Source organism: Drosophila bipectinata, chromosome 2L (assembly GCF_030179905.1).
Source record: "Drosophila bipectinata strain 14024-0381.07 chromosome 2L, DbipHiC1v2, whole genome shotgun sequence".
Lineage (NCBI taxonomy): Eukaryota > Metazoa > Arthropoda > Insecta > Diptera > Drosophilidae > Drosophila > Drosophila bipectinata.
Genome location: NC_091736.1, coordinates 21,335,962 through 21,352,382, shown reverse-complemented (window position 1 = coordinate 21,352,382; position 16,421 = coordinate 21,335,962). Strand labels below are relative to the sequence as shown.

Sequence of the window (16,421 nt, the reverse complement as noted above, 5' to 3'; positions counted from 1 at the left end):
GACAGACGGACATGCTTATATCAACTCAGAAGGTGATCCTGATGAAGAATATATATGCTTAATAGGGTTCACTTTTTTGTCCACTTTTGGACAAAGTTAAAATACCCTCTGCAAGGGTATCAAAATATGGCATTTCGGTTTTAATATACATAGTTTTTTTTTTTTAAAGGATCAGTAAAACAAAATAGACTCGAAGAAAGTCTCAAACATTACCGACGACCATAATACCAGATTATATGTAAATATGGGTATTATAATCAGCAAAAGTTCTCAAAAGAATCGGAATTTAGGCAGCATCCGGGCTACTACCATGCTCGAGTATTCGATTTTTTGGTGACTCGATATTGAAATTATATAATACTTATATAACTCTTAAGGACATATTTAGATGCTACATAGTAAACTACTAATACTATATTTTTCAGTGTTTACTTGTACGAAATTAATTTCGATAGACAAAATTCAGTGTTAATTGAGATTACTTTAACGCGTAATCGTTTTGTTTATTTTGAAAAGTAAAGGGAAAATACGAAACTTAACGCGGGAGCAAAATACTTTTACTTTTTGTCAGAGAAAAGTAATTTAATTTTAATTTAATTTAAACAGTAATTCACTTTTTAAACCAAACGGAGCCTTCCTGACAATAAAATAGTCAGTAACAATTAATAAATTATTGCCCACTAAAATTATTAAAATTAAAAATATACAATATTGAAGGTGTCGAATGCTCAAAATAAATAACGTCGAAATAAATAAAAATAACTTTAAATTGTTTGTATGGGAATGTTTTAAGCACTATGTTTACTTGTTTTCCCTCAATGTTTGTACAAGCCTTTAATGTGGATCACTGAAGTTCAATGTCGAGAATAATATGTGTATTCTTTCTTCCCAAAATTTGCACAGATGCCTACGGCAAAAATTATTTTTTATCTCCTTTATAAGAAACCAAGCTTTTATTGAATGGAATTTTTTTTGCAAAAATGACCTAAATATTCCATTTAGAATTATTCCTTTAAGATTGAAAATAAATAAAACCGTTTGTATGCCAAATATTTTCTTTTTATTCAATTAGTTTACACATAGACCATGTCCACATACATTATTCTTATTCAATAGTTTTTACTATTAATTTATTTATTTTTAGCTACTTAGATTTGTATGGTGCTTGATCTACTATGTATGTACAGTATTTAGTTAATTAACACTAAATGCAATCTTAGTCGATATTATTAGTTAGTTAATCCTGGTTGACTAGTTCAAGTCGTACATCAGCTTCTCGGCATTGTTGGGTTCCTCGCAGTCGAATGAAGCCATCATTAATTCTGAAAAAAGAGAAAACAAAACACTTTAGTTAGTTGATAGAAATAATTCCCATAAATTGTAACAAGAATGGCTCCAGTTACGTTGTTGTGTCCAACTAAAAATCCGTAAAATAACAAAGATGTTGTTTGAGTTTCTGTGTCCAGTTGGCTGAAAGAGACACTCAAGCGTAGACAGGGCTCAAGGACTATACCCAAAAACACCCACAAGGACACACAATCCAAATTGTCCGAAAAATCTCAGTGATGCGTGCTAAAATGTTTGATTTTTCCCCCTTCCGAAGGCTACATGTTTTTGTGATGAAGCCTAAATCTCTTTTGCAAGTCTTTTGTTAAATTCTTCGTGTTCTGAAATTTAGACTTTTCTATGCTTTGAAGTTTATCATTTTGTTCTATATTTCCATGAGTCACTTAGGGGTATTTTTAAAATCGACTATAGAGAATTAAAATGTCGTTGTTGTCCAGACAGTACGGCACGTGTTCGATTTCTGGCTTCGGGGGCTTTTTTTTAAATTGTTTTTTGTTAGAAGGCACGCGGAAAGAACCCAAACTGCGAATACATTTGAAATTGATGATCCCAGAGGGTGTTTAAAATGAAAACTTCTTTAAAACATTGGTTATCGAAAAGGCAGTAATAGTTGTGGTTTTTCAGGTATACATATATAGCTAGGCTGTCTAATGCTTTCTTCGGTGGCTTTAATGTATGAATTCAAACTATGAACTATGAAAAATAAAGAATGTGAAAATTTCATAGTCCTAACTTAAAAAACTTAAGCTCGGAGTCACTCCGGGATGGGGTTAACTTGTGGTCAAGTGCTGACAAGTGTGGGGGGGCTCTTTGAGTTTTTTGTTCATTTTTTCTGGGCAACAGCCCACTTGCATTTTAAAAGAAAATTTAATAAAGTTGTAGGGAAAAAGGAGGATTTTTCTACATGAATGGATGGGAGGCGGGAAACGGATGAGTGCGGGAAGGGAGGCTCCAATTCACACCATGGGGCCATTAAAATTTTACAATGTTTGGGAACAGCCTCGTTTGGTCAGCGCTTTCGGCCAGCAGATGTGCGCTTGACTTGCCACAAAATGCGGCAGGTCCTGCATCCTCCACATATCTCGGAGATCCCCTCGTGCTGTGTGTGTGTTTATGGGATTTGGTTCACGTACTCTGTCGCTTGAGCACAAAAAATTACAAAACATCCGCTCCGAACATGGAATGAAAATTTTTCAAGTTCTGCCTGAAGCCAAGTCCGCCACCCTCGGATGAAGAAATGTTGCCTTTGGTTATGGAACATGGCGAAGACCCTGGCTCTGCTCTGCATCAGTTTTTTCCCCACTCGGGCTTTTCCCATTTTTTGCTTGTGGATTGTGCCCGGCCCTTTTCTTTCCACGCACTTGTTTAGTTTTAATGGAGTCGTGTGTGGCGTGTAAATATTTTCCCCTGCTGTGGGCCAGCTGGAGATTTGTGAGGCTGGCCGGTTCGGTTTGGCTGGGTTTTTGGTTTGGTTAGGTTCCACTCTTCTCTCCTGCCAACTTGTTACTTAACGGAAGTAAACATGTTCCGCCCACACGGCTTCTAACGAGCGGTTAAGAGGCCGGAGTCTGTTTGAGATACCGGAACATAAAGGTTCGATCTTGGAGAGGGCGAGGAACCCAAGCCACAGGTTGATTGCAGTCTCATTTCCATTTTTATTGTTTGTGGTTATTGCAGTAAGACTTAATAAGCTTCTCAACTTTAAAATCAGTTTTAAAAATTAAAAAATCTCCTATTCGTTTTCTAGAAATAGTATTTTAATCCTAATAAAATTTATATTTTAGCCATTTAATATCTTAATGAAAGCGAATATGTTTCGAACTTTGAATGTTCAGGATTCTTTTTAGAGGAATATCTATACACTTTCAAATCTAGTTGGAAGGCATTTCTGAAACCTAATCTTAAACGAGTCGAAATTTGAGAGTATGTCGGAACTTCCGTCGTTGCCATAGCTAACCAAAAATAATAAATCTACCCCGGAGAGGATAAAAAATTGTTTTCTCGTCGTTGTACGAGAAATATTTCCTGACTCAGTGAGGCATCAATTACTTGCCTCCAGCTCAGAGTCCAAACAAAAGCCGGCAGCCGTAACTGCTGTAAAATTGTTTTGACTTCAATCCTGATGGACTGAATGGGAGGTGGTCGGGAAGGGGCTCCTCCCCGAAAGAATGACAGACCCGACAGGTGATAGATAACAAGGACAGTCTATGGCCATTTTTACACATCCATGGCAGGCTCCCCTGGAATATATTTCCCCCTCGTGTGATGCAAGAAAGAAAACGAAATCTGCCCACAACTGAATACCAATAACGTCCTGCTGTCAGTTGGCTTAGGATGTGACTCGCCAGGACGAAGTCCGGGGAGGAAGGGCGGCTAGGCTACCCATTGCAGTTCATCTTATCTGTATGTATTTATCTGGAATGTCGGAGCTGTCAAGTCCTTGCTGACAGTGACTAAAACAATATAAATCTGAACAATCTCCACTGTCCAGCCCCCGCAACCCAAAGATTTCAATGAGCGATTTTTTTAAAAACCTTTTTTTTTAGCATAAAAAAATGCATTGGCATTACGTTGTAAGTATTAAGTTTTATATTTATACCCGGTACTGAATATTTTTGGCATAGAGAAGAAATCATCTCCGACCCCACAAACTATTTATATTATATTATATTATATTATATGATTAGCATCAAACGAGTCGATATAGCTATGTCCGTCTGTTCGTCCCTCCGTGTGATCTCAGAGACTATAAGAGATAAAGCTATAGGATTTGGCATTGAGACTCCTACAATGAATCGGTACTATGGCCGTAGGTTTGTTGCTAACAAACAAAAATTTTTGCTGAGAATCCATACCGTTAAAGCTTAAACTTTAAAGGTTAGATAAATTCTGGGTGAAAGAGATGAGTAACGGGTATAATATAATCGGGAAACTGACTATGGCCATCATTTCTTGTTTTTATTTATTTAGTGTGGGGTATGTTGAGTTTCTGAACCCTTCTGAAGTTTCTCACCCTCAAATAAGGGAACCTTTTTCCCTTCTCTCAAAATATCAAAATAAAAATCCCTGTTTAAGGTTAAAGATTAATTTAAAACAGTCGTCGGTACTCAACACGTTCCCAGTGGGCCTACTATCGCCATTTGGCCTTTTGGTTCGTTGCATAAAATACTGAAATAAAATACATCCTTGTACTTTGCAAGCACTGGTTAAGCATCCAACATACATAATTTAAAACCAATAAGCAAGCATTAAATAAAAATGATCAATGATTCACACTATTATTAGCAATTTTCCGCCTAATCCCACAATGAGATTATCGCTATTAAATGCCAACCCGAATGTTGTGCGTGAACATCCTTTCATCTCAAATTCACAAAGTCAAATCTTGGTATTGGAGCAATTTGCACCTGGCATGAAATTTATAATTCAATTTCTTGGCCAAACAATGTGCACAATCGATCTGTGCTGGGCATACAATCTCCCAACGATGATGATGACGAAGGTTAAAATTATTGAATGGCCTGGCCTGCCATTGAACCAGAGATAATTATGCTGTGGTCAAGGATTGCACCTTAATGAATAGTTCAAGCATTCGGCTTTGGCCCCGAATCATTGAACTGGCCTTAATTACCATATCCAGGACCTAATGAGCTCAATTGAAATAACACATGCCTCCAAACACACAAGGACACTCCGGCAAATAGATATAAATTAGTTGAATTTAAATACGCCTTGCCAGGGCGACTGCGATCCTAGTGTTTGAGTTTGCACAAGCATCTAGTGGGAAATTGTTAGGACTTGTTGGCCTGGTTCTGAGCCATCTGCAATGCTCTAGGAACTGGCAATTAACAATTAATTTTAGATTTGAATGGATAACTTGAGGTCTTGGCTTTTGGCACTTATTGTGTTTGATTATTATTTTCGTGCTGGCTTCAAACACATTTTCAGGCCGAAAGATAAACATTTTCATTTTGAAATTCCCATTTACGAAAACATTATTCCAAGAAATTTTCTTCGCACATCCAAATGCAATTTCTGCAAGTTATAAGTCGGTATTTGCGAGATGCCTTCTACTCGTATTTTCCCATTTTCCGTTCAGACGTGTATGCATCCAATAGGCATATCTTCGTTGACATTCTGAGGGGCGGAGGATTCGGGGCGAGGCCTGCCAAAGGATGTGGCAGACGACAAGCCCAGGCCAGGAGGAGGGGGTTTCTTCTGGCGCAGCGTTTGTCCTTTTTACTCCATGTGGCCATTGCCTTCGCCTCCTTTTTTCAGCCATATCGCATGCGGGACACGAGGAGCCGGCCTGGAGTGGCTCCCTGACATAACAATGCTCATGTCTTCATAGCCCCGAGTGTGTATGGTTAGATTTACAAAGCAAACTAAATAAAATAAAAATAAAACGAGAGCTAAAGCCATGGCAGAGCGCCTGGCAAAACAATTAAATGCTTTTGTGATCCTTTGATACGATTTCGAAAGCATTCTTCTGCTCTGGCAACTGGTTGGTTGGAATTTGATTGTCTGCTTGGCGTATTCAGATTTTGATTCTCAAAGTTTTTTAATGCTTTAAATATCTAAAACCCTAAAAAATTAAACATAATAAACCTCAAAAAGAGCAGTATTTATTGTGAACAAAATGAATAAACAAAAAAATGATACTCGTTTTGTTATCCAAGTGCCAACATATGGCTTCAGAAAAATGGGAAAACCCCCTTTTGATAAAATTCTTCTGTGCGTTTTCCTCTGAGTAATTTCTTGGTTGCAATTTCGCAACCAAAGCAACCACTCGACTTAAAAGATACTATTCCCTCGAGCACCTGCGAGAGTAAGCCAGGCAACAGACAATTACCTCCACATTAAGGGCTTGTTATTAAAAAATTTCTGGCATGGCCAACATATTTTCCGAAGGCACTCAGTGGGAAAAATAACAAAGGGGGCGGTAAAGGAAAAGTGTATTTAATTCACTGAACACAGGTCATGTTGCCGGTATTTGTTGTTTGCTTTTGTGTTTTCAGGTAAAAACTTTCGAGAACGCGGCTCCGAAGATTAAGGGCATAAACCGAGAACGAGTACTTGCTTAGTCGCAGGAGAAAAGCGAAAGGATTAAATCAACTCGAAATGCTGTGCAAGTGGACCTCGGGTCAAAGGATAATGGAGCGACAGGATGGGGGAGAACTAGGAACGATTATAAAGACAAGATGGAGCCGGGAAAGTTGATTAAAGTCGTGTAATTGGGAGGACGGTTTATTAAAGTTTCTTCTTTATTTGCGGTTAGATGTACATATATATACTTCAGGACTATTTCTTCAATTTTTCAGTTCTTGTTATGTTGGTTTTGGTCTCAGCAGGTGGTGCTTCACTGGCACTGGTCCTGGCCAGTAGTCAGTGGCTACATTTCCGCCTGTTTCCGTTTCCGCTTCCTTTTGCCTCTATAAACACGATTATGTCACTGTGGATCTTGTGGAGCAAAACTTGACAAATAACTGGGCTGTGGGAGCAGCAGGGCCAGGCACGGGTCCCAAACCGACCAGCATTCACTTCATTAACAGAAACTTGAAGATGCGCAGAAGAGAATTTTCGTTTGGTTACTGGTTTTCGGCCATTTAACCGCCAGCGTGTGTGTGTGGATGACAAAAAAGACTCGGAAGCCCTGAATTTATTTAGACAGTTTTCGAAAGTGCATCAAACTTGGAAATAACTTTTACCCTCCCACATTTTTTGCGAGCCAGGGACCTCGTTTGCATCTGCCTTGCTGACGTCGGCTTAAAGTTTAGCTAAACTTTTCGACTTGGTGGACAGTTCTTTTTCGTTTGAGTCTGGGAAGGAAACTGATTTAGAAGACGTTCGCTCGACTTGGCTAAACAAGAAACTGCATGAGAATGGCACTAACTCGCTGCGGAGCATTGGAAAGCCATTTGGCTTTCTGTCTGCAGGACTGCCGGAGAAAACAAGCTTGACATCGATGCGGCATCAAAAACAAATATAACCGCAATAACAAGTCCAACTTTCAGCTGTAACTTTTCTAAATACTAAGCTGTAAACAGACCGAATTTAAAATTATTTTAATCCCTTTCCTACTGGTTGGCTTTCTTAAGACTGTGGAATAAAAAGTTCTTGGACTATAAACACCGAAATTATAATTTAGAATGCATTCGGCGTCCTTACCCAATTGAAAACTTCCTGCCATGTGCGTAAATGAAGTGTGTTTGTTCGGTCGAAAGGACACCTTCGGCTTGTGTTCTCTTCCAAAGTTCATTTATCCCTTCTACTGTACTATATGCAGCACATGCTGCGTGCTTCGATAAACTTCTGAGCCTTGAGCAGAGAGGGGTTTTGGATTTTCCAAACACAAAAAGACTCTTCGCCATAAGTTTTCATTTTCCGCACATACACATTTTTTTGTTAACTTCCGCTTCTGTCAAGATGCGTTTTGCCGCAACACCCAAAGACAACTTTGCCGTGTTGTTGTTGGTCTTATTATTCCGCCAGAGGCGAAAGCCTTCAAAAGTTGCCTTACTCTGCCTTGGTTTATAATGAGATCGCAGATCCTGTATGTATATGGGTTGTGTGTGCTTTGGTTTTTCGCCAGTGCTGCCAGCTTTGGATTTGGGAAGGGCCTTCAAGTTGAAGTGTTTAAATTTTGTAACAACATTTTTTTTTAGGAATTTTAAATCAAGAATAAATAGATATACCACCATGTTGTGCGCGGTGTATCAAAAATATAACTACGGTGATTAATGATGAGGCGTTACCGACTCGAGCTATTATCTTTTCTCAGCCAACTGTAATATGACGTCTGATTATGATATAGATATTATTTCTACAAAGTTTTATGATTGTTTAGTAACAAAATTATAGGTTTTTAACTTAAATTTCAACTAACTCCACTTAAAAAGATGGTTACAGGTGTTTTGAAAATGCCCCAAAACTGGAGACTAGTTTAATAAATAAATAAACTCTCATAAGGACCGAATATCCGTTTCGAAATGAATATTTAAATATCATATAAGGGTAATTTTTTAGGTTAATTGTTAATGTATTATATTTATGCATAATTTATCAAAGATATATTCTGGTAAAATCATGAAAATGAGTATAGCATGGAGGTAAATTTAAAATATCAAGTTTTAAAGCATTTCATAATTTGGGAGGACTAAAGCTCACGCGTCCGCCAAAGTGGGCAACACTGGTCGACGCCTTCCATCTCTGCCCTTTCTTCTGCTGTTTGATGTCTTTTCCCGTTTTCATGCAACATTCCCGTCTACCCTTAGTTTCCTCATGTTTTTCAGGCTTTTTTGCAATGTTCACATTCTGTGAAAAATATATCAAGTTGCCGGGCATTGCTGACAGCTCCAAGAAGGATTTGCAACAAGCGAAAAAAAAGAACAGAGAAAAGCTCAAGTAAAACTTTTTACACTTCTCTGAAGACACGTGGTGCACCTTTGTAATTGTTGTTGGTGCTGCATTTGCAGCTGCATGAGTTGCAACATTATGTTGTTGCTCTGGGAGCTGTTTTATATTTTTGTTATGCCATCTGAGGCTTGGGATGTTCGAAGGGTACCCCTTTATATTTACTGAGTTGGCAAAGCCCCCAGCTCGAAGCATTAATTGAAGTTTTTAGGGATATATTAGAAATTTTTGTGCAAGAAGTTGTATTCCAAGTTGTAAGACTTCTTAAGCAGATGGGTTTATAAAATAACTAAAGCGAATTGCACATCAGTTTCGTACTTTTTGAAGTGCATTTTTCAGGCCTAGTTTACCTTTCATACAATCAAATATGCAAATGATTGGTGAGTCCACCTCACCAAAAGTTGAATAAAAATTTCGCCCAATCTTTTTATTTTTAATTCAACCAACTGATAGGAGGCAAGAGGCGTTTAATTTTGCATAAATAACGAACAATATTTTCCACTAAATTCCAAGTCCTTACTCTCTCATATTTTGTCATCGTGGGCAATAAAAACAAAGGCCGGGAGGTAACCGGCCGGAAATGATTTGTTGTTAGAAACTGAGGCTCCCACTGGGATAGGGATAAGGCCCAGAAGGATTCAGGAGTCTCTTGCAAAGTTTTGTCCAAGTTCAGGAGCAATTAGAGGTCGTAAAGTGTCTGTCTTTGGGTTCATGGTGTTGTTAGTTCGATTTAATTAGTCATCCTTAAGTTTAAGAATATTTATTTGTTCATTTTTGACAATTATCATAAATTATCACAAATCATTTCTCCAGGAAGAGAAATTGTGTATTATTTTATCTATTATACAGTCGACAATTTTTATACCCTTGCAGAGGGTATTATAATTTTTTCCAAAAGTGTGCAACGCAGTGAAGAAGACATCTCCGACCCTATAAAGTATATATATTCTTGATCAGGATCACCTCCTGAGTTGATATGAGCATGTCCGTCTGTCTGTTTCTACGCGAACTAGTCTCTCAGTTTTAAAGCTATCGTCTTGAAACTTTGTACACACCCTTCTTTCCTTTGCACGCAGTATATAAGTCGGAACGGCCCGGATCGGCCGACTATATCCTATAGCTGCCATATAACTGATTGATCGGAAATGGTATAACTTTGGTGTTTTTAGAGTTAGAGAGTTCAAATTTGACATGAGAGCTATTTTTGGCAAAACATTACGCCATGCCAAATTTCATAAGGATCGGCCGACTATATCCTATAGCTGCCATATAACTGAACGATCGGAAATGACCCAACTTTCGTGTTTTTGAAGATAGAAAGCTGGAATTTAATACAGAATCTATTTTTGGTCAGTTGATCTAACCTACCAAATTTCATTAGGATCGGCCGACTATATCCCATAGCTGCCACATAACTGAACGATCGGAAATGGTATTTGGTAGAAATATCAACTTTCGTATTTTTGAAGATAGAAGTTTGGGACTTTTTTTAGATTTTGTATTGTAATAAATTGGAGTATATATTCCTATTCCCATAAGGATCGGCCAACTATATCCGATGTTTGCGATATATATCCGGTTTTAACTGCAAGGGTATATAAACTTCGGCTCTGCCCGAAGTTAGCTTTCCTTTCTTGTTTAGGTTCTGTTAAGTCATCACTCATGTGGAATAAATTTGTTGCACCGTTGTTTCGTTTCAAGAATTTCTGGGGGATTTATAAGCTTTTTTGCAGAAAAATTCAGTTAAAATAATCATCTACTTATTCGATTTTACACAAGAAAATAAAAAAAACAATATTTTTATTAAAAGTTACTGAAAATAATGTCTTTTTTAAACATACATACATAAGGGGAAAGTAATAAAAAATAATATCCATTTTGCATAGTTGCTGATTAAAACGAGAAACGATAAAAAAACGATAATTGAGTTTCCTGGCTATATTATAGACGGTACCCATCTCTTCTACTCACACTTTAACTAAAGTTTAATGGTTTTTTGCGTTCCGAAAAATACTACTGAAGCAATTCAGTTTTGAAGCAGAATAAAATATGTATAACTTTTCTAAAAATTGTCTGATTGGGCTGAATTTTGACTTATAGGTAAGGATTAGCTATTTCTGTTTTGGGGGCGGGAGTGGTCAAGTCAAAATGTTGATGCAAATGCTTGATCTTCGTGGATAGGAGTTCCCTGTTCTAAATCGGATATTTCTTTCTCTTATAGTCTTTGAGATCAACGCGTTGAAAATCTTAGCACGTTAGTATGGGCATTGGTATATATAAGTCGATATCTCCTCTTAAAATCGGCGGATATAAACTAGCTAAAGGAATAGTTTGACTTCAAAAATTTTCAAAAACCTTCCTTTACTGGCGCTTTTAACTGCTTTTAACTGAGTCTCAATGCCAAATATTATAGCTCTATGTCTCATAGTCTCTGAGAATCAGGTTTACATACAAATAGATGGACATGGCTATATCATGAACATTGCAAAGAATATACTTTATGGGGGTGAAGATGATAAAGAAAAAGGGAAACAATCAGGCATGCTCCGGTTCTCACTTTCGGTTGCTCCCGTTTTCACTTTCACAAGATTTTTTCGAATTCAAAAACGAAAAAATTTGTCTTGCCTAAATGAAAAGTAAATGCCTTTTTCTATATTAAATCGGATCTTATTTGCAAAAGGAAAAAAATAGTTGACTTATTGGTTTATTGTCGTTCTATTAAGACCTCTAGAAGATCAATTAGGCTTGTAGTTATTTTTAAAACGAGTAATTTCTGACCCCACCTCAAATTCGGATATCAAATTTTGCCGTCGGCAACAACAATTTTCGTTTTGGTGAACGACCGATAAGTTTGACACCATTAGTTATCGCCTAAGCTGCCATACTTTTGATAGAATAAAAAAGCAAGTTAAAAATACTTGTATAATCAAATGGATGGCGATAAATTTGTTGAAATTAGGTAAAATACGTTTTTTAAAAATTAATTAATTTAATTTAATTAGTTATGTGCTAAAAGTGTATAAAAAAAATTGTTGAAAACACCGGAATGAAATGAAAATGAAATCCATTGAAAAGGTGGCATTCCCTTAACTTGGTTTTTCTGGCTTTTCCCCTTAATTCTTTTGGATACAAAAGACGCAACTGAATATAAAAAAGGCATTTTTTCGCGTTGTTTGCTGCTGACCAAACCTCAAATCACCTGTTTCGGCAGCAAGAGAAATGAGAAATTAAACGTTTCGATAGCAAAACGATAACTAAAAACTTGTGAAAACCGGAGCACCTAAAATCGAAAATCTCGGTTTTGGTCCCAAAACGAAAACGAAAACCGAAAGTGAGAACCGGAGCATGCCTGTATACCTCACAGTATACAATAGAAAATAAAAAACTAAAATAAAATGAACAAAATAAATGTATTCATACCAAATTTCTACTTTTTTTGCCTGGAAATCTCTGGTATCTTACTACTTCTCTGTAATTTTTGATAAAAGTAAAAGTCCTCAATTTCCAAATGTATCTGAAAGGCAAGAATGAAAAAAACTTTTTTTTTGGTTTGCAGACCCTTTTCTTAAGTAAGTACATGCTCATTTATATTTTTAAAGCATTGTAGTTTAAACTCGTTTTATAACCTTTTATCCAAAAAAAGACTACGTACGGCTAACCATAAATACCATAAATTAAATATTCCAGTTCTGTTCCTAATGACACTTTTTTTACAAGGGTATCCTTTATGTTGCCTAGAGTGCCAAGGAAAAATGTGCAGAAATGCGATAAAAACGTGGAGTGTTTAAAAAAAAACGCAAAACCAATACACGCAGAATATGTACACACACTGCAGTCCAGCTTTTCAAGAGGGGGAGGTGGAAAGTTTCGGACTTTCGCGAACATTACTTACCCGCCTCGCCAAGTTTTGTTGTTTGCTGCATGTGCCAGCAGAAGCGCTCATACTCCCCGGTAGATGGCGCCTGTGCCGCCTTCACCGCCTGCATGTGCTTGGTGAATGCCCCAACAATGGCCGCCATGCGATCGAAGGCCGCCATATTGATGTGGCCATTTGCTAAGCTACAACGGTACGGGAAACAGAAAAGAGTGGAGAACATAAGTGGGGGGGCGACTGGCAGAGTGGTAGCCACCGAGGCGCGGCCTTAGTCAGAGAATAATGTTGTGTTGGCTGATAAAGAGTTCGGCATTATATTTGCAATGCAAAATGGCTGCGGATAGAACTAAAACAAGGTTATGCACATAAAAAATAAATAGAACACACGATAAACGTTCAAAAATCAATGCGGTTGCTGGAATAATAAATTTATAAATAAATAATACATTTATTCGGATGATAGTAAGGTAGTTTGGAAAAGAATTTGACGTACCTTTAACTTCAAATTAGTAATTTTAATTTTTAATATGTAATTTTAAAAATAATATTTAAAAAATAATGAATTTATTTTTAATATTTAAGAAACTGAATAGTACTGGATTTTTTTCTAAAAAAAAAATGGTTTAAGGTTAGGGAAAATGCATCTAAAATTTATATTGAGATTATTTCAATATTGATTTTTTCAATTTATAATATTGTTTATTGTTTATTTTATTATTTCTTAAAGTAGATTCCTCTGTGCAAAGCATACGATATGACGGCTGAGCAATTAATGTGGCAACGTCGTGTTTAATTAGCGCATTGAAAAGTCGATTTACGCTTTCACGCTCCAACTCGCTGCACAACTCGCTGCGACATTGAAATTCCTGAATGGAATGGGGCTTATTTTATTTTTCCTCTGCCACTGCAAAATGGACTGTGATTAAATTCGAGGAAAAACTGGCTCGCCCCTGACGGTGGATGAATATGTGCGCCTAATGAGGTCAATTGTGACCACCAGTGGCCGGTGGGGCATACTTTATTGTTTGTTCCATCTCGGTATCGCTTGGTCTAAAGGGAGCCATACGCTCAGTGAAAATTTCAGTCGGCAATGCTTGTGGTGGAGCGGGATTATGGTCTAAATGGGTTTTAAATAGGCGTGAAATAATCCGAATGTTTTATTTAGAGAACACATCCGAGAATGAATAGATAGGAGTCAATATATAATGATTTATGCAGGGACTGCAAATAAGCATTATTGGTTTATTTTCAACCGAAAAATTATTCATTTTTCTTCTTAAATTTATATTAAATTTATATATTAAATTTATATTCTTTGATTAATAAATAAACATTATTTCTTGGGTTCTAAAAAACAAAGATTATTTTACGATTTTTATTATAAAACTCATGTTTCTTATATGATAAGAATCTACCTCTATAAGAGGGATTCTATCTTTATAAGAATCTCTAGAAGAATAAAGCTTTTAATCCAAATCAGATTATCAAGTGCATTTTAATATTAAAGCTATTTTAAAGCAGAAGCAAAGAACAAAATTAATTTGCAGAAATTTTAGGCTTCAATGCTTTTGTTTCAAAAGCTGCTATAAATAAAAATGCAAATAAATGGAAAAGGAAATGCTTTTTATTTATAGTCCTTTTTATGAGTTTTCTGCACGGAAATGATTTGCAGGCTCTTCGTTGGCACATATTCATTTATTTTGCCACTCTGCGGTTAATTAATTTGAAGCGTAAATAAATATAAATGAGAATATAAATACGTGCGGGAGATAAATGATACGAGAGCCGAAAGGAAATGCAATTGTTTGCGGATGCGATTGATCACTCGATATATATTAATCTTGCGACCCTGGTGGGGGGCCTGATCTCGGAACGTGATGAGGCAGACCCATCAATCAGGGCCGGCAAATTGAACTCACCGCTGCAAACAGTTCTCCCGCTCGCCCAGGGCCAGCTTAACAATATCCGCAAACACCGGAATAACAACCCAATCATTGGGCTTGCCACTCGCTGCTAATGGTGTGGCTGAAATAGCGGCTGTTGCCGCGTTAGATGTTGCTGCTGCCACAGGAGTTCCCGATGCTGTTGTTGCCTCCCCGGCATTATTGCCACTAGTCGCAGGAATGGAAGCCATTTCTATTGAAGCTGCTGTTGGTGCAAAAAAAAATATGTAAATATTAATAGGCAAGTGTTTATTTAATTGTAAATATCAAAAACATTTTATAAATGTGTTTATAAATATATTGCATTTATGAAATGGTTAATAAATTCAAGAGAAGTATTTGATCATTTCATGTGACTATAAAAAAATAAACTCATTCAATAATGTTAACTAATGAATGTTTTTCGTTATACATAGTAAATGTCATGAATATTATTTCAGTGTACGATTGCATTCATACCCACAGGTTCTGCTACGCCAACTATTCGCCCACTGGTCGAGGGCTTTTCATCGGATGCCGAGGCACCAGTGGCCTTTGTTGCGGGCACAGCTACCCCCGCCTCGGCCTGCCCTCCCTCCAGAGGTCCTGGTCGCCCCTTGGCCTGCTTATCAGTCTTGAGTCCTTCCTGGTGCTCGTTTAAGACGATGGCCTGCTTCTGCCACAAATGCCCATGGCCTTCGGCGTGGCGCTGCATGCAGTCCAATTGTTGGCACGTCACTTGCAATTTGCTCCACTGTAATCAAATCGAAATCCATAAATGAGCATCATTTCTATTGGGGTAATCCCGATGTGGAGCCACCCTGTTCCAATTTACTTCTATTATCCGTTAGGACCTCCCTTTTTGTTTTATTTTTGTATTTTTGTGGGCTGTAAAAGTTTATGGTCTTGTTTTTCTGACTGACTGTGTGACTTTTATGTTTGTAATTTGCGCGGAAGCTTTAGATCGAATTTTATGGGCGACATTTGGCCTGTCTGATAACATATTAATTACGGATTCCAAGGGGCATCAGCAAACGCTTTTGAGGGGATTTTACAAGCACAAGAGTGGAAGGGCACAGCGTCTTGAGGCGCTATCTCGAAGCTTCTTGAAAAGTATCCTTTTGTGGAGCGGCAGCTCGTTAGAGTAAAATGTATAATAATTTCGAACAGCGCTTTGTGATGGTTAAAGTTGTTTGAGGTTTGCATTTTTTGTGGACGCAGTCGGGCATATTTATGGCCGTCGTCCGATGCACACTCATAAACATTTCAGCATCCACTATAGAAATATATTTCCATGCATCCCCTCGGAAATACAATGCACGCGACACGCCTCCTCTCGCCCCCAACTATGCACCACTTGCATTTTGAATAGTTCTGTGAATTTATGCAATTTCGCTTCATTTTTTGTTTGCCGAGGGGATTTTTTCATTTTCAGCTGTATGCATTGTCCTGGGCGACGCACTCGCACAAAGGACTCCACAATTTACAGTGAGAAATTTCACAATAAAAGATAAATTAAAATTAAGGGCCACTACTAGGGATTAATTAAAGGATTTCATGTAAAGTGTTTTATGCGGTTTCAAAGGGAAGTCATAGAGGCCTGCACTCCACATTGGACACCACTTTAGCCAAAGGTGTTTTCCGTTTCAACTGCAGCTTAGTAACTTTGAACTAAGTACTTCGTAATGAATGGAAAAAATTTAAAATGAGTCCATTAACTAATTAAAAAGTTTCATTATACCCTTGCAGAGGGTATTATAATTTTGTCCAAAAGTGTGCAACGCAGTGAAGGAGACATCTCCGACCCTATAAAGTATATATATTCTTGATCAGGATCACCTCCTGAGTTGATATGAGCATGTCCG

General features: G+C 37.4%; 1 protein-coding gene across 4 annotated transcripts in view; it reads right to left on the bottom strand.

Moving 5' to 3' along the window:
- Window positions 1–1,132: 1,132 nt before the first annotated feature.
- The window catches only part of LOC108121129 (ras-GEF domain-containing family member 1B-B), a 43,487-nt gene continuing 28,198 nt past the window's right edge, over window positions 1,133–16,421 (bottom strand). For 2 of the 4 annotated variants that reach the window (XM_070276880.1, XM_017235064.3), the window contains exons 10-13: window positions 15,037–15,310; window positions 14,554–14,782; window positions 12,653–12,819; window positions 1,134–1,322 (exon numbers count right to left, since the gene is read on the bottom strand). In XM_070276880.1, the coding sequence (XP_070132981.1) occupies window positions 1,252–1,322; window positions 12,653–12,819; window positions 14,554–14,782; window positions 15,037–15,310 (741 nt within the window). In that variant the 3' untranslated portion in view covers window positions 1,134–1,251. Of the gene's footprint in view, window positions 1,323–12,652; window positions 12,820–14,553; window positions 14,783–15,036; window positions 15,311–16,421 lie in introns of all 4 variants that reach the window. The other 2 variants (XM_070276881.1, XM_070276882.1) reach the window with 2 other exon arrangements.